The 17,903-nt window shown below is 56.1% G+C and overlaps 2 protein-coding genes across 2 annotated transcripts; one reads left to right on the top strand and one right to left on the bottom strand.

Moving 5' to 3' along the window:
* Positions 1-2,460: 2,460 nt before the first annotated feature.
* NCLIV_003820 (conserved hypothetical protein) lies at positions 2,461-13,195 on the bottom strand (the record flags this gene model as incomplete). The annotated part of the gene is made up of 13 exons (XM_003879883.1): positions 2,461-2,605; positions 2,977-3,042; positions 3,633-3,770; positions 3,899-4,023; positions 4,835-4,945; positions 5,481-5,542; positions 6,152-8,963; positions 9,274-9,394; positions 9,743-9,918; positions 10,244-10,323; positions 10,946-11,088; positions 11,634-11,919; positions 12,370-13,195. The coding sequence occupies 13 exons, from the start codon at positions 13,193-13,195 to the stop codon at positions 2,461-2,463; spliced, it is 5,091 nt and encodes a 1,696-aa protein (XP_003879932.1).
* Positions 13,196-16,130: 2,935 nt separating this feature from the next.
* Positions 16,131-17,243, top strand: NCLIV_003830 (conserved hypothetical protein; the record flags this gene model as incomplete). Its single annotated transcript, XM_003879884.1, has 1 exon — positions 16,131-17,243. The coding sequence occupies one exon, from the start codon at positions 16,131-16,133 to the stop codon at positions 17,241-17,243; it is 1,113 nt and encodes a 370-aa protein (XP_003879933.1).
* Positions 17,244-17,903: the final 660 nt, after the last annotated feature.

The raw sequence follows: 17,903 nt of genomic DNA on the forward strand, positions 1-17,903 counted from the left end.
ATATTGTTGGCATCATGTGACCTCTCCGTCGTACGTGAGCGGAAGATATTGGTCTATATGCTTCTATCGGCCTTTCCTGCTTAGCTGAGAAACAACATTGGTAATTATCGCTTGTACCTTCCTCTTCACCTTCTTCTTCAGCTTCGTTTGCCACGGAGTAAAGAACGAACTGCAGATAAGTGCCGGACGTGTCATGACATACGGCACAGCCTGCCTAACCCAAACCTTCAGTGGTCAAGCCTTTTTCCAGTGAAGAGCAAACAACCAGTGTCTTTGCAAACTGGCAAACGACAACCACTGGTTCCTGGTAGATATGAGCATCGGCGTCCGTCAATTCCATGGCGGAAGATTCTCTGAAGTCCCGTGGTGCTGTCTGCAGTATTCACGATGTATCACGGACGGTGACACCACACCTAGAAAAACCAGCCAATCGACTAACGAGCTGGAACATGTACAACATGTCGAACAACCGCTGCCCAGAGTGGATTCATCGAGTACGTGTACCTAACATTCCCGAAATCAATGGCACAACAGCACTAAAAGATCGACACTCTAACAGGCAAGCACACCGTACACGCAGACGCGATCGAGGCATTGACCATGCCCCAGCTCCATCCACGACTGGGAATGATGTAAGAACTATTTCTCTGCATCCGCAGCCGCAGTACGCCCACACGTTACACAGGACACGTTTTAATGTTAACTTAATACAGACTATGGGAGCGAAGATAATCAAATATGCAACTTCGTTCATGGAAATCAAAAGAGCGTTCACGCTATCTATGGTTCCTGTCGAGTCGCTCGCGGTTACTCAGGAGCAGCACTAGTTCAACCGTTCTGGTGTTGCAAGCTGTCGAAAGATGGGCATTCCGTAGGCTGTCTTCTTTGTCTGTGTAACGGCTAAACTTTCACCGTCTACCTCCTGGTAAAATGCTCCGCATTCGAAGTGTCTTGCTGCTGCTCATCTCTGCAAAACATGGGGAGCGTTGTTAACTTCGGCTAGGTCGATCGGAGCCGCTGCCTGCGCACTTTGAGAGGTGTGCAGAAGTCACGAAGTTCTGTGTCTGGGCAGAACAGTTGTGCTGGTGACGAGTGTCCTTGCGCAGCGATTTACACCTCATCGCTGAGCCTGGGCGACAACGAAGCGCCAAGACTGTGAGATTCCCCTCTCGACACGCCTTCGTGGCTCTGCTCTCTTTCAAACCCGCAACCCCTCCGCCGGTTCCCTGCCCGGATTCCCAAATGGTGGGGTTGGCTACAGGTAAATTGGAATCCGGAACGGAATACGGGTACTCTCAGTGGAGTACCAAATTTACAGAGGCTCGGTTTGGCGGCCATTCTCGGCCCCCATTCGTCCACAATCAAACGCCCCGAAATTAACTGCGCACCTAGTGTGCTTTCCGAAAACAAAGGAGCGACACTGCACGGACTGAGTCTGAGTTGGAAACGTTTCCCCCGGATGACAGAAGCCACCGGTGGCCTTCGAACGGGGCAAGGGCAATCCGCACCCTAGAGAAGCGCGGGCGACGCCCAACGCGCGGCCCTTGATGACACAGGCGCTACATATGTAGAGAGTACGGAGAATGAAGCTAACGAACAAATGGCAATACGGCTAACGGTTTACAGGAGGAAATCATCTCTTCGGGGAACAGTGTAACGCACAAAGATGCCCACGGGCTCGCCGGCACTGCTCTGTCGTTCGTCGTCTCCCGAACCACGCAATCGTTGTCCTCTTCTTTCCCTTCTGCTCTCAAGGCGTTCTGTTGTGGCATGACTCCCGCCGCTGTCTACAGCCCTTTGCCTTCCCTCTGCAACTCTCCGTTGGTGGCCACGAACCCCGCCGGTCGGTACATCGCCGCCAACAGACTGTGATTCAGAGGCCCCGCCTGTGTCGCATTCATCGTCCTGGTTTCCTCGTCGTTCTTCTGTTCGTTCGATATGTAAATACGCATGTGCTTCCGCAGGTGTAGGTGAGTCTGCGTGACACCTGTCCGCCGTATTGCGTCGCATGTTATCATCAGAGCTGTGAGCAACTTCCGTCGCCGTTCCTCGTGAAATATTGCCTTCCTGCGTTCGTGCCTCGGTGTCCTCTGTGGCTCGACGCACGCGTCGAGCTCGCCGAGGTGCAGACTCAGAGTTTCCAGAATGCGACGTGGTGTATGAGCCGCTCGCTGGACCATTTGATTCCCCCGTGTCGTCCTCATCAGTATTCGCTGACGTGGCACTTTCTCTGTCGTCGCCTCTTTGGTCACCCGCTCTTCTCCGCAGACCTCTCAGATGCGACAGCCTGCTCCCTTCGCCTTCGGAACCTTCGTCCTCTTCACCGTCTTCAGGGCCCTCTTCATCCTCGTCTCCACTGCCGCCTAGGAGCAGTGATGGATCGCTATCGTCCTCCCCTTCGCCCTCGTCACTGTCATCGCTGTCCATTCCCAAGCCGAAGCGTCTCCGGTGCCTGCAGGATTACGAAGCATGTCGGTGTACAATGTCCTCCTGTTTCACGGACCCCTCAAAGATAAAAAACGAGAGAACCTGACCCTCCTCGTAGCCTGCTGGTTGCCACCCAGTAACGCCAAACCCCTCACCAGGGTACATCTTCGTGTACGTGCTGTGCATGAGCAAAAACCTAGCACGAAAAGAGAGAATACGCAGATCTCCATTTGCTCTTGCATACAACAAGGAACAATCATGAAACAGAAATCCAAAGGAAACAGAACGACTGAGCCGGAATTCTGTTGTTTAGTTTGCGCATGCAGAAACGAAAAGCTGATAGAATTACGTGTTCTCGTGTCGCGCCTGGAAGCATGCATCAGCGGTCACTGCACCGCAAGCACCGGAATACGCGAAAGCAACGCAGGGGCGGACCATACCACATAAACCAGGAGAGCATCAGACGGCTGCAGGTAATGGCAGACGCAATGACACAGCCATCGACTAACTTGATTTCGCTCCTTCGTACTTCGACTTTGCCTGACTTACAATCCAGCAAGACGGTTGAAGTGGCTGATAACATCCATGCTCTCCAAGCTTTCTGGTGTGACATACCTAGAAATACAAATGTTGGAACAGCACAGGAGAACGGCCGGCCTTGCCAGGATAAAAGAACAACTGAAACAAACACATGTTGCCTTCCCGTGCACAACATCGAAGGTCGTCAACACGGCACGCGGTCCTCTGGGGCAGATGGAAGGGAAGGCAGAAGTACGTGGACGCCATGAAGATCTTACCAAGACAAACAACACTCGAAAATCGTCCAAGGATCAGCTTGAGTTCAATGTGTAAGTCGAAGAGGGAAAACAGTATATATATTCATATATGTATATACGACTATTAATCAACATATAGGAATTTTTATACACTCGTGTCAGTATATTTGGTACACGATGTTTCTCCCTGTGAGCGCACCGGGGAGTTTATGAAACTAGACCACTTCAAGCTATTTCACGTTCATTCTCCCGAAACGCATTCGGCCAGCCCCTACTCATCAGCAACAGCTCAGTCTCCACGCAAACCTCTCCGCAATTCCGACATAATACGTGTTGTGCGTTCGCGTTTACGCGTGTCTGCATGTTGATGCGTACGTGGAAATCAAAGTGAACAGCACATGCGCATGTTTCCGTCCCTATCGAGCCTACTTGTCATCAGGCGGGTAAAACAGACAGTCATCGGATATGCCGTCCGCCCGCTTGCCAAGCGTCCAGAGACGAACCATCCGCTCTATGCCGCAGGTAGCCAAGACTGGGAATGATCTTCCTACTCCAATGGGCGGAGTGCTGGCAGCACATATATGAGACAGGAAAGACATTTCGTAATGAGTGCGTATCTCCCCCGAAGTTGACGCTGCTTCAGAAGCAGTAGAATTGAACATCTACGTGAAGACGTAAGGAGCCCAATCGCTTACCTGGCACAGCAATTAACGATGGAGAGATGCCCAGAGAGGGTATACGCGCTGTAAAGGATCGTTGTGCGATGGTGGATTGCATGCGCCTCGAAATCAATAACATCTGGTAGGCGCCAGACGTGAACCTGAAGACACAGCCGTCGAAGAAACGGTGAAGCCAGAAGAACACCGCCTTACAACACATGAGTGCGGGGTCAATCTACACCTGATAATGTGTATCCGTGCTCTTCTTCGGCCTCTGTATAGTTCTGTATTCTCTCATATCGTGCTGCCTGTAGACCCCTCGCTATCGAGAGCAGCCCCAGAGGATACGCTAACGAGGGGCGACTGAACGGCAAAGACCGGGTACCGAAGAAAAGAATCGAGCACCCGAAAAACATCTCTCCTTTGGTAAAAAAGGAAAGTGACAAACGGGGCGTCCGCGTAACACTGTGTCGTCATCGGTATCCCTCTGTGGAGGTTGTGTGGGCTCTAGCGTGATTCAGCGTCTCTGTAGCGCTCTGATCTGAGCGGCTCAGCACCTCCACGCACGGCTAGCCCGTACATGGCGGCACTCGGATGGCAAGCGCGTAATGCCGAAACAGACGGAGAAGACACAGAGAAGAGCCAGGAAAAGACAACCGGGAAAACGCCAGATGACGACAAATATGGGGAAATGCAACGCACTTGTCTATTTTAGATTCCGTAAGGAGCCACGTGCGTGGAGAGAGTATATGCTCCACTACCACGGGACGTGCGACGCCCGTACAGAAACACGTCGAGTGGATTTACTGCGAAACAAAGAACCAAACTCACAAAGGGTCCCAAGTCGAAGGAACTGGTGGGTTCGCGCACAAACGGTGGAGCACCGTGTTCACTTGACAGGATTTCGACTGAAGGAATCATTTTAAGGAAATGGTCTTTTGTTTTTCTGAAAGCTGAAGCGGCGTGCCTTACACGTTTGTCTTCAGATCCAATTGCGATATGCCGATCGTCGAAGAGGAAACAACCTGCCTTCAGCGTCACCAAGTTCCACCAGCCGTCGCTTCTCAGTTCAAAGAGTGGGAACTGCACGCGGGGCAGACAGAGATTTAGAGGCAGGCAAACAGAAGAGAAGTGATTCGGCCAGGAGGCCCTCTAGTCGATATCAGCAATAGCCCTACCCACGCACGTGTATATACGCGTATAGGAATGTAAATAGGGGATGAAGTAGAGTCGTGTACAAATGCCGGCTGAATCCGCAAGTGCCACAAATTGCAGAATGAGGGCACCCGCAGCGGGTGGAGTTAGATCTGCATCTATATATATATATATATATATACATATAGATGTATATACATATAGATATATATACATATAGATATATATACATATATCTATATATACATATAGATATATATACATATAGATATATATACATATAGATATATATATACATAAAGATATATGCAGACTTTTGCGGCACAGGAGCAGGTGTGAGCAAACGGGGATGGTGGAGCATAGCACGATCTGATTTCCTGTCCTTGCCTGCCGTGTTTCTCGCGGCCAACAACGCTCCATTTTTTATCTTCATGTGGTGCTTCTGAACAGCAAAAACTCTTACCTGCCCTCGTGTCGCGTAAACAAGCGGAGGCTTCCGTGTGAGAATGAGAAGCATCAGCTTGCCTGACCACGAAAAGTGGACACGATGAGCCCCGCGCAGGGGCCGAACAGCGTTCTCTTTCGCTCGCGCTCTCTTCCCGCTCGGCAGTCCTCCTGCTCCAGAGAGAAACTCGGATCCAGCCTCTTCCCTTCTCGCACGTTGCTGTAAACAACGAAGCAGCCGCTGTCGTAGGCGCCTCCGTCGTCGGGAAGCTTGCGTTCGGTCTCGGTCTGATGGCGCTTCAGACGAAGACAGCAGAGGCGAAGCGGTTTCACTTTGGTCTGCCTCGTCTTGCCTTGCATGGGGTTCTGCCGAAGACGCCTCCGACTGCTCCAGACTCGCTCTACTCGAAGCAAGCGAGGTGCCCTCGCTCGACGTCCCGCCATCGCTCCTGTCCTCTCGTTCGCCTTCCTCGCCAGCCATACGTCTTCGAGTTAGGAACTCGGTTGCTTCTTCATGGCTGCCTCGACGCTCTCCTTCGTCGCCGTCAGGCCGTTGCCGGCCGTCGTGGCCCCTCTCTGAGGACCGCACTGACGCGTCTGAGGCGCATGCGAGAAGCGAGGGGGGCGAGCGAGGCCGACGCGTAGGCTCCGAGAGACGGGTGGAACGCGCGGGTCGGGGAGGAGACCTACGAAACGGGCCGCGGCGACTGCGCGGAGCGACCCGAGCAGCCGAGGAGGCGGAGATACGATTGCGAGCCGACGACGCCTGTCTTGTCGAATCTCCGTCTTCTTCAGAAGCCGCGGGGCCCCCGCCTGACACAGCCCCGCATCCACCCATGCCAGCCTCGTCGCGTCTGTCCTCGGATGAAGACGAAAGCCCTGTTCCTTCGTTTTGTCTCCGGCTGCTCGCCGCAGGCACGCCACGTTGGCCTCGTTCGCGTAGCTTCTCTTCGCGCTGGGCCTCACGCTGTCTCTGAAGATGCGGGACACGGCGCACTTCAAGTCGCGAGTCTTCACGGCCACGGCCGGTGGAATGGAAAGGCTGTCCCTCCTCGCGGCGTCCTCGCTCCTGTGCCTTCACCTGCCGACCCTCATCGGCAGGCTCCCGACAGTTCGCGCCTTCGTCTGCCTCCCGTTCGGCTGCTCTGCGGCGGCTAGAGGGCCTTCTTCGCGAGGCTGGCACCCACCCGTCAGCCACCGCCAATCGGCCGCCGTCTTCGTCTGCTCCGTCGCGGTCCTCTCTGCCGTCTGCGGTCCCTCGTCCTTCACAGCTTCGACCAGCGACTGTAGGTTTGCGTTTGAGTTCCCTCTTTTCAGGTCCGAAGTCGAAATGGGGCACAGGCCCGGCGAGCTCGTCTGGATCCGAGATGTAGCCTTTTCGTGCGTCAGCGTTTCTCACCCGGCATGCTGCTCTGTTCGCCACGTTGACAGATGCTGGGCAGTTGTTGTGCTCAGTCATCTCCAAGGAGTGAGAAAGAGGAGGTGCGGCAGCGGTATCGTTGTCCTTCCCCTTCTCACAGGTTTGGGCCTCCGTGGCACGGGAGGAATCACCGCTGTCAACAGGCTCGGCCTTTGTTTGGGGCATGGACGCCGCCTGAAGTCCTGCTCGCTCGCGTTCTCCACAGCTCCCGTCTGCCGTTTCGCCTCTTCTGGTTTCTTCGTCGACTCCGAGCAGATCGTTGCACACTTCGTCTTGTCCGCGACTTCCGTCGTGAGCTCGGCCTGGAACCGGAGCTCTGGTGCGGGTGCACGAAGCCGTCTGCTCGCTTGCTGCGGCCACTGGGATGAATGGTTTCCGACCTTTCCTTGTCGCGAGTCTCGCCCTCCTGGCAGACGCAGCCTCCTGTTCAAGTCGATCGTCTTCTTCGACGGCTGCTTCGTGTCGAGCGACTGCCTCGCGTTCTGTTCGAGAGCCGTTCGACTCAAATTCATGATCGGGTTCGACGTAGGCCTCGGCCTTCGAATCGCTTGGAACTTTCGCTCCCCGACTTCCCTGCAGCTCTTCGTCTGTGTCGTCTGCAGGCGAGAGCTCCTGCTTCGTCTTCCTTCGCTTCCTTCCGTCCAGCCTTCTTTCTTTCAGCTCGTCCCCTTCGCCGCCGACATCTGTCTCATGCCTCGCCTGTTTCGGCTTAGTGGCGAGCGCTTCACTAAGGACAGAGGCCGCTGACACTCCTCCCTTTAGAGATGACGACGGGTCTCGGGGTTCGTTTTGTGGACGCACTGCGGGTACCGCATTTCCTTCGGTTCTACCAGCTTCCGTCTTTTTCACGGAAAGGCCCCTCGTGGTGCATACAAAGTCCTCCCCGCTGAAGTCTCCGTCATCTTCATATTCGGCATACGCCACATCCTCCATTGGCAAAACAAATCCAGGCGCCACGGGCACGTCTTCCAGGCGCCCTCTCTCGTCCTCGCCTTCCTGCGAAATGAAGGGAGAGCAGGGCCCAGGGGAAGCGGGTTGCACATCGTGTCTCAACTCGCTCTCGCGGTCTCCCCCTTCGGACAAAATCGTGAAACCGGGGGAGGCCAACACGGACGAAGAACAAGAGGCTGATCCAGCGCTCGACGAAGAGACGCGATTTGCTTCCTGGTGTTTCTGCTCCTGTTCCTGCCGACCTGGGGAAGATGTATAGGCCTGGAAATCGCCTGTCGACGCAGGCGTATCTGGTCCCCTCCGTAGTTTCTTTCTGTATCGAAATTCGTGTCTGGGGGACCGGTGCGCTTGGTCTCGTCCTCGTCTATCCGATTCTCTGCACGGAAAGAAAGACCCCTCGGCATCGTCTTCGCCTCTGAGCGCCCCGCGTGGGCCTTCTGTGACAGCGGTGACGGACGGTGGTACTGGACGGTCAGCCGAAGCAGGAAGGAGAAACGCTGGCCTCACTGGGACTGTCGGCGGGTATTGCACAGACACACGGGTATGCGACTCGCCGTCGCTGGAGCTCGCGTCGCGCGTTTCAGGTTCGTCTGCCGTCCTCACCCCGACGGCCACAGATCCAGACGACGTGTGAAGGCGGCCCGAAGAACGGCGAGAACGAAAACGACGCCGAGGCGGAGCGGACGAGCACGAAGAGGAATCAGGGGAAGAGGAAGACGCAGAGGGCGAAGAAAGAGAGGAAGAGGGAGAAGACGACGGGGAAGAGGGAGAAGATAGTGAGGACGGAGACGAGGCAGAAAGAGCGCTTGCCGGCTGGTTTCTAGCTGGGCAGTGGTGCCGCACACGTCGTGCTTGTCTACCCGCCCGTTCAGGAGAGGACGAGGATGAAGAGGCGGACGGTGACGAAAACAAAGAAGACGACAGAGAAGAAGAGGACGACGACACATTTCGTCTTCTGCGTCCTCGCGCGCTTCTACTCTCGAGCAGAGTCTGCTGGCCATGCGTCGCCGGACTGCGGCGACGATATCCGCAGCGAGGGAAAGAGCCTCGCACTCCACCGGAAACACCAGAGTCGCGCGCGTATCGGAGAACATCTTTTAAAACGCAGACAGCCTCTTTAGTGCGCAGATCCTGATGAGGGAACCGGAAGTTTCCGGGACGCAAAACAGAGCACGCCCCCAGATGAGATGACCACACCGAAGGCGGCGATTCCTTCTGCCGTCCTCTCTGGCGTCCAGAACCCTTTCCACTGGCAAAGTGGTCCTGAACTGCGCTCGGGCTTCGCTTGATTTCGCTCCAGCTAAATATACGGCGGAACTAAAGATGCTCGACGTGGATGGCTACGTTTCCTTCTTGCGGTACGGGCCGCATTTGCCGTTTCCGTGATCTGGCGACTGCCTCTCCGGTTTCTTCCGACTCTACGCAGATGTTGCAAGCTCACCACAAGTGCAGCCTTTTGACAGCAGCAGTAGGCGAAGAGGAACTGCTGTACAGGGTGGACGCATACACTGAGCACGGACGCATCCGCGCGAGTGATGACGCGCCCCATCATGTCGCGTTCCCTGAAAAAGACCCCGAAAAGGCACAAGCGGAAAACGGGAAGCGTCGACGGCTCACGAGGCTGCGCCGCTGTTACCGCGCGGCTAGCACTGCTGTGAAATTGACGCGTACCGCACCACGCCTCCACGAAGTCTGTCGGCTTTCCCTAGCCCTCCGGAAAATGTGTCTTTCTGTTTCGCACTTTGGTCACACCTTCACGTGGGCGCGGCGTCTCTCCCGTCCCTTGCGCACTCTTCGCTTGACGGCGCCAGTCTCCCGCGACATCTCTTCTTCAGCTTCTCTTCGCGCCAACCATTTAAAAACTCTTCTATGGGCCTGGGCCTCCTTTTACCACCGACGCGCTGTCTCACCGAAAATCAAACGTCTCCACAGTTCCAGCCTCCATCGCGACGATGGCCTCGTGGTGACCGGAGAAGAGGAAGGAGGCCTGGAAGCTGGCGCCTGCATCCATGGTTCTGAGGAGCCTGAGGCGGCTTTCGCTCGGCAAGGTAGGGTCCCGGCGGAGAGCATCCACGTCGTTGCGAACCTGCACGACGCGAGACGCGAGAAAACGACGGAAACCTCACGAGGCAATGGATGCCTGATGACAAGAGAACGGTCGAACCCATGGCTGCACTTCGAACATCGGCGTGTCCAGGGCGCCGTCGGATCCAGCCATGGTGGGCGACTGGGTCTTTACATCAGGCAGTGCGAAAGCGGGAAAGGAACAGAGAGGAGGGAGACGCATGCACGTCTAGGAATGCAGACGGGTACCCCGAAACGGAACGATACAACGGCAGATCCAGAACACATTTGAGGCGCTCCGCATTCGGCAAGCGCGAAACGAGAGAAGTAGACCGAAAAGCACTCACCACTGTGTCGTTTGGGTTCTCCAGTGACGTACGCATAACCAGGCCGTCGTTCCCGCAAGTTAGGACGTATTGGTCGGAAGCTGGCGGTGGGCAAGGAGGCGCGACACACACAAGGACACGAGGCGATGGAGAGCAAGCAAAGGAGAGGGAGGCAAGCGAACGCGGGATCGCCGGGAGACAAGCGCAGCGGAGCAACGGGGACACGTCACGGAGACGAGCCAGCAGCTGACAGGGAGGGAAAACCGCGACAGACAGCTTGCTGACGCATACCCGGAGGTCGCCACAGAAATGCGGCGACGGGAGAAGGGAGTTGCATGCGAGGAAAAGGAGACATCACAGGGCTCGGCCTGAGCAGGTGCAAAACGAAAAGCGATCGAGTGGGGACAGGAATAAATCGAGTTCCCACAGAACGGCGGAGCAAAGCAGCCTATCGAAGATATCGACGTAAGAGACGGAGAGAGGAAAGGTACGTAAATTGGAAAGAGAGAGGGAAAAAGATAGAGGGGCTGAAAGTCCCGAGAGCGGCTTCAGGTTAGGTAATGGTGCCGCTGCGTGCTTGCCGCTGACAACCGCCTTGCTGTGGACCCACTTGCGTAGCCATTTGCAACGTGATACAGACATCATGTTGCTGGGAGACAACAACGCCCAAAACACACGCCACGGACACCGCCGGATGAAAGCGTCTTTCCGCCGTGCGCTTACAGTCGAACATGACTCCGAAAATATTTTCTTGGTGCCTCGTGGGAATTTCCTGGATCGGCAGGTTCCTCGGTTCTCGCACGCGCCACAGCAGGACGCGCTTGTCGTCGCCGCCGCTCCCTAAAAGGGTTCCATCCGACGAGAAGCTGCACGGGTGGGAAGGTGAGACGGTCACAAATCGAACAATGAAAAAAGCGGCAGACGGGGAGGGGCGGTCGCCGGTGACCCCACTCGCGTGAAAGCGCGGAAAGATGGCAAGGGCAATCGGTGTAGATACAACAGAAGCAGGCAACCGAAACAGAACCGGGAGCGGGGACGAGGGGGAGGCGAGAGAACAGCGATCAACAGAGTAAAGAGCCCGCACGGAGGAGAGGCGCAAGCATGGCACAAAGGGCCGTGACGCCCTGGCCATTTGGTCGTGTTGGGCGACAAAATTTGTCGGGACGTTCCAAACGGCGAAGCACCTGTCCCTGCAGGCTTTGCCTCACCAGCTGCCTGGCTACCCCGAGAGGAGCCGACAATCAAAAGCGATTTTCGGCAAGCCCCATGTTTGGACCGAAACCAGACCGGACGCCTCTACGCACGTCTGCGCTATGTGCGAGACGGCAGCCCAGAGGCTAAGAAAGCACGCGAGACGCACATCCTCGAGGCGTCATGAACCGGTGTTTTTCCACGCGCAGGATTCACATACCTGATGGCATTAACGCAGCCATAGTGTCCACGTGCTCGGACACTGCTGCAAAATGCGTCATCCTGCAGGATCTTTTGCCGGAAAAATCGGTCCAGCCCCGCCTGAAACATACCCCCAATAGACGCGGCTGGGCGTGCCCAACCCCCACCTGCGCGCCCCCCACGAACGCCTCGAGATCCCAAACCTTCCATGTACGGAGAAGAGGCTAAGGCGGGAGCGGAGGCAAACGAAGGCGACGCGGAACTCGGTTGACCTTGAGGAGAAGAGCTCGCAGTGGACGGTGAGCCTACAGAGTAAGACAGACGAGAGACACACGGCTCTCGTGAGGACGCGGAAACGGACGGAAGCTGGCCTCGAGGCCGCACTGGCCTCTCAGCGACGTTTATGGTCTTCGTGTCCGCACGAAAAGGTTGGCGGAGTCTCCAGGTTCACCTCGCTGCTACCTGATCACTCTGCATATGGCAAAACGAGGCATCGGGGTCTACTGCTTTCTCGCCTGGTGACCGTCTCTCACTCTCTGAAGAAAATCTGCTGGAATGTGCAAGTTGCTACTCGCGGCGGTTGTCGTCCCTTTCTTCTGTGCGTCGGCCTCCGCTCGGCTGCAGCGTCGCGGCTATTTCCCCCTCACACCGTGAAATGCCGCTCGCGGAGGTCCACACACTCCGTCTTCATTCTCCAGTCTTACTCTCCTGATCTGAGTCGCTTCCCTCCACGCCACGCAGCAGCCAATACGCACATGGCATGTCGCCTTGCTCCTGCATGCGGTTCCCTGCTTCTCTGCTTGCCTTTTGCGCTTCTTGGCCTTCATGCACACGCGTCTCGTCGTGGGCGTCTCGGCTGCTTTCCGGAGCGTGGTCCTCTGCCGTTTGAAGCCAGCCCGCCCTGCGCACCGCCTCGGATGTCTCACGCTCTCTGTCGCCCCCCCTTCCTCTCGCCTTCCGGAACAGTTGTCCTGGATCGGAGGGCGTCGGGAGAATTGCGCCGCGTCTAGCGCTTTGAAGTGTGAGGAGAAGATTGGTTCGAGAGAAAGGCGAAACGGCTGCCTCCGTTGCGCTCGACCGCCGGTGAGGTGAGTCTTCGCTTTCGCCCCGTACGTCGCACCGGTGTTCTCTCTTCAGTCGCTCGTCAGCACAGCACACGCCGCCAGGCCATCCAGAAGACGGACCCCACGGCGGAGACACCGACCGCCATAGACGAGAAACAGAGGGAGAGGAAGCAGACGCGAGAGACGAGGGAAAAATGGGAGGACGAGTAACTCCGAGGACACCCGCATGGAAGCCCTCGGAAGCGCGGTCAGGTTCGGCTCTGCTCAGACGAGTCGACGATGACCGAGAGACAAACAGCGGAAGCGGACAGGGATAAGTCGCACCGCCATCGTGGCTGAGGCTCTGTGTGGGAGACGAGCACGAATGCGCAACCGCGCCCACGGGCTCCGCAAGCGAAAGGGGACGAGACCAATGACAGGGTTCAGTGGTAGGCAGCGTCCATAGGATTGGAGAGCAGGAAGCAGCGAGATGAGGAGTTTCGGGTGGAAAAGGAAGCACAGGCGCGTCCAGCACCATGGTTGGAAAAGGAACGTTGGACGAGACGAACATGCATCACTCCGGTATGAAGGATGGAGAGTGCGGTACCTCCCGCTCTTCGCTGGGACAGTCTGCCTCTCGGTTCCCGTCTGTCTCTTTGAGTGTTTCTGTCTATCCTCGCAGGCTAGTTTCCGCCTCCAACAGCCGCCTTGCTCCGCATGCGCCTCCGAGTGCTTTTCATCCCCGTTTGCACGCGTCGAGAGTCCCCTCCTCTATATCTCCGACAGTGCGTTCCCTCGCGCGCGTCCAGTGCGCCTTCGGTCCTCCAATCAAATCCGAACAGACTGCCAATCTTGCTCGAAGAGCTGGATCGAGACGCCATGAGGCGGTGAACAGTGCCCGGCGGAGCTCCCGGGATGACGGTGCGATGGCGACACCGCCACGCGCGGCCTGCGTGGGGCGGTTTCGGCGCGTCTCGCGTTAGTGGATTTCCGCGACATGCACGGAACCGAATCCGTCACTGCGCAGCACGACACGACGGCTGAGAAAACCGAGATGAGGCGAGCGCACTGGGCGCAAGGGGTGAAGCATCGCTGCAGACAGAAGGCGTCGCGGCTGCGCGGGAGAACGCGCAGCTGTCAAGTCGAAAAGACAAGGGAAAGGAGGCAATGCGGAACCAGTGACGAGGCAGACGACCGAGGGTTCTGAGTATCGTGATGTACAGAGAAAGAAAACGAAGTCGGCCATAACAGGAACGAGGGAAAACCACACAGGCTGATCGCCGAAGCTCTGCGCAACAGATCGTGGTCGCAACACAACCGAAAAAAGCAACGAGCGGACGCATGGAGACCCGACACCCAACGGAATTACCCAGCAGCGTGTCGACTACAGATTCTTCAGCTGTCACCGGAAGATTCAACAACCGGGGGAACCGGAAGCTCGAAGGACGCTGACGTGCGTGGCGAATACTGAAAACGTAGACATCGAAACCAGAAGCGCTTTAGTCCCGCTTTTTTTGCCTTGTTGAAGGTTACCGAAGACAGGGAGTGTGTATATACAGCGCATGCCTAGCCCGCGGCGAAGACCCTCCGCGAGGAGACGTTTCGAGCTCTGTTCCCGCGGCTGCGCCGAACGAAAACGGCGAGAAGGAGAGACGCTGACAAAGCAGAGACGAAACCCGGCTCCTACCGAGACAAAGAGAAAGGCAGAGACAACAGGCAAGAGGGCGACGGTGCACTTTGTTGTTTGCGAACGAGGTTGCGCGGGGGACTGCCGGTAAATATGCGCAGACACAGACGGAGCGCAGGCTGCGCGGGTGGTCGTCAGCGAAGAGAGAACAACGAAAAACGCGCGGCAAACGCGAAGATCGAAAGCGAGCCTTTTTCCTGATAGTGCCAAGAAAGATGTTTGGCAAACATGCACAGCTCCTGAGGAAGAACCACTGGCTTCAATCGGGCGTCCTGTCTCCGCCCCCCTGCGCGTGGCGCGAGGAAACGACAACCTACCCCTTCGTTGCTGTGTCCGTTTGTCCAGTAAACGCGGGGAAGATGAAAGAAAATCCCATCTTAGGCGGGGAAGGGCAAGCGTTTGCAAAGAGAACGAACCATCACGGAGCTTCAGGACGTTCCGGATCCACAGGGATATGTCGCCGTTGGAGGAAGAAGGTGACTCACCGCCAAGGCACATGCGCAAAGAACGCAGAAAGCCAGGAACAGGAAAGGAAAGCGTTTGCTGAGCGACCGGGACACGCGCGCAACAGAAGAATCGGAAAAAAAAGAAGAAAGACGGCTTCCACGACGTCACGCAAACCCTGCCGGCGAAAGCTGCCTTCGCTCGACACGCAGGCGCAGTTTAGGCCGCTGCTTGCGTGTGTGTCTCGCTCTCGGTCAGCATCGATTCCTCCTTTTTTGTCGTTCTCCAGCGTGCAACGAGAGAGTCAGAAGAAACGACACTGTCACGGCGGAAGGCACCCATTCTCTGATCTAAGGAAGCGACAAACCTGTCCACGAGATAGAGAATCCTCGATATCTATACAGGCGTTTTTAAGAAGTTTCGCGGGAGTCGTCAATGCTACGGAAAAAAAACCGAGGCGCTAGCAAGGCATTCATTCAAGGAGACATTGACTTTCTGTTGTCGCGCTGATCGAACTCCACGGGTTGAGGGCCAGACGCGCTGATTTTTATGCGGATTTTCTCCCTCTATTTTGCTACCGTCTCTGCTATCTTCCCGCGGTGGCGTTGCTCTTTTCCACGAGTTGTGGACACATGCTAGCAGGGGAAAGGTTGAGCGCTACTGACCGGTTGATAGCGTCAGGATCTTCTTTTCGGAAACCGGACGGTTTGCAGCTTCATAGTCAATTGAGCTTGGCTCGCCTACACAGGCAAGAAAGCGAAACACATTTTCTCACGGGGTTTTGCGTACCGTTTACCTGAGGTTTTTTCTGAACCACCTAACTAGCCCGCAAGTGTACGCGTTTCTTCCCGTGTGGCAAGATCCTCACTTTGATTGGGGTGGTGAGAGACAGGAGCCGCAGGCCTACAGAAAGAACGGAATCTCGGATGGTCAGTTCCCCGTACTTGACATATATCAAGAGTTGCCTTGTTGCCATTTCTCTGCCATTTGTGTTCTTTTCCTTTTTCCCGTTTCGCAAATAACCGGAGATTGAGAGGAGTGACCGCGTGTGTGCCCGATACCTCAAGCACCCATGGAGCTCTGAGTTTTCGCGGCCTGTGCCTGCGCGATGCATACGCCCAGAAGAAGCAATGATCAGAGAGGGGGAGGAAAAACTGAGGTGGAAGCTCCAGTGAACACACCAACAGAGGCAAAAAGAACTGGATTTCGGCTTCACTCCGAATTCTACAGGAGAAAGGAATACTTGCCGAGGACCGCCCTGTGACAAGACATCCACCTCAGCCCAGAACCCTTCTTGAGAACAGAAAAGGCTACTCTTTGCTTAGACACTGGAAGAGAGAGAATGCGGCAGAAGCGGCAGGCGGTCTCCCCTCCAGGGGGGGCTGAGAGCGCTGCCGGAGGAAACATTGACAGCGAGAGAACAGGGAGAAGAAGAAAACGTGCAGGCGTACATCTGCCCCACGATCCAGAGGCGAGTCTTTCTGAGCCGTTCCTCCCTTCTACTTTTTCATCCATGTCTCCATCCTCTACTTCGTGTTCGTCCTCATCCTCTTCCTCCACTTCCTCATCTTCCTCCACTTCCTCATCTTCCTCCATTTCCTCATCCTCTTCTTCCTCCACTTCCTCCACTCCCTCATCTTCCTCCACTTCCTCATCTTCCTCCATTTCCTCATCCTCCTCTTCCTCTTCCTCTTCTTCCTCCTCTTCTTCCTTCTCTTCTTCCTCCTCTTCCTCTTCTCCCTCCTCTTCCTCTTCTTCCTCCTCTTCCTCTTCTTCTTCCGCTTCTTATTCCTCTTCTTCCACCTGTCACTTTGCCGCCTCCTCCTTCTCTTCTTCCGCTGCCCCATTGCCTTTATCTCGCCTCGCTTCGGTGCCAGGTAGGAGCGGGGAGTCTGTCATTCTCGACGAGTATGTCAGGGTTGCGCGGATCTATTTCTATTCAGGTTTTTGCTTCCTCCCGATCCTGTGGTTTCTGAATACCCGCATGTTCACGGAAGCCCGCTTAGGGCGCCTGTCTCTTCGAGTGCACTTGGCGAGTCGGCGGATAGGCCGACGAGGCAGAGACATCGAGGAGGCACAGAGGCGCACGGCAAAGCGCAGGAGAACCGAGCGACACCCCCCGGCGTCAGCGTCTCCAGGCTGCACGACGAGGTGGTCCACTCAGTCCCTCCCGCTTTCTGCCGCCGACGGGCTGGGTCTGGGCACGGGAGCCCGGGGAGACCCTCGTGAGCCGGATCGCCACGAAGATCACGAGAGCGAAGAGGAACAAGCAAGGCGACTAGCAGAAACAGACGCCCACACGAAGCTTAAGGACCTCCGCTCGTGTGAGAAGCAGAAAAGACGGCTGCCGTTTGCGAATGGCCAACGGTCTGGGCTTGCCCGAGCAAGCCGGACTGCGAGGTGGAAAGGAACGGCAAGTGACGTTCACAGATATCCAAGGCAACAGGACAGTTGATTCGGTAGCACAAAACAACCGATGGAGTGTTGTCGGGAGATCGAAAGGCAGATGGATAGTGACAGGAGGTTTTGTGCTTACCTACTTTCTCAGTGAGACGGGCGAGACGACGGTCGAAGTGTCCGTCGCAACCATCGAAGCGAGCGGAAGAAGGAGCATGACACAGACCAGCATTTTCCCCAGCTGGGACGTCCAAGTGCTTGCTTGGTATTGCGTGTGTTACTGCACTTCCCTTGGCAGATGTTGCGATGTCCAGGCGGGGCCTCTGGTGTAGCGTCATTCTGTTTCTGGTAGGCCGTTACCACTTCCGCGGCGGACGACACAGCGCGAGCGAGGAAAGAACGCCAAGACACAGATGCGCGAGAGACGACGGAAAGGATCCCGAAATGGAGAATGTGCCTAAAGTGGGGGAACAGCGCACGCAACACACAACTGAACAGGGAGGCGAGATATGCCGCCAAGTGCCAGGCACCAGAAACATCGAAAGAAGGCAGATATGGCGGAGGTCGTCTCGTTTGCCTGCAAGAAAAGCTTTCTGTAACACGTGCACAGTTCGTTCAACCCCAGCGCCTATCCGACGAGGGAGGAAAGGCATGAGGGCAAGGAACATTCGGACGTTCATCGGCTTATTTTCACATGCATGTAGTGCATATATATATA

The sequence above is a fragment of the Neospora caninum genome, chromosome Ib, assembly GCF_000208865.1.
Source record: "Neospora caninum Liverpool complete genome, chromosome Ib".
In the NCBI taxonomy this organism is placed as follows: domain Eukaryota; phylum Apicomplexa; class Conoidasida; order Eucoccidiorida; family Sarcocystidae; genus Neospora; species Neospora caninum.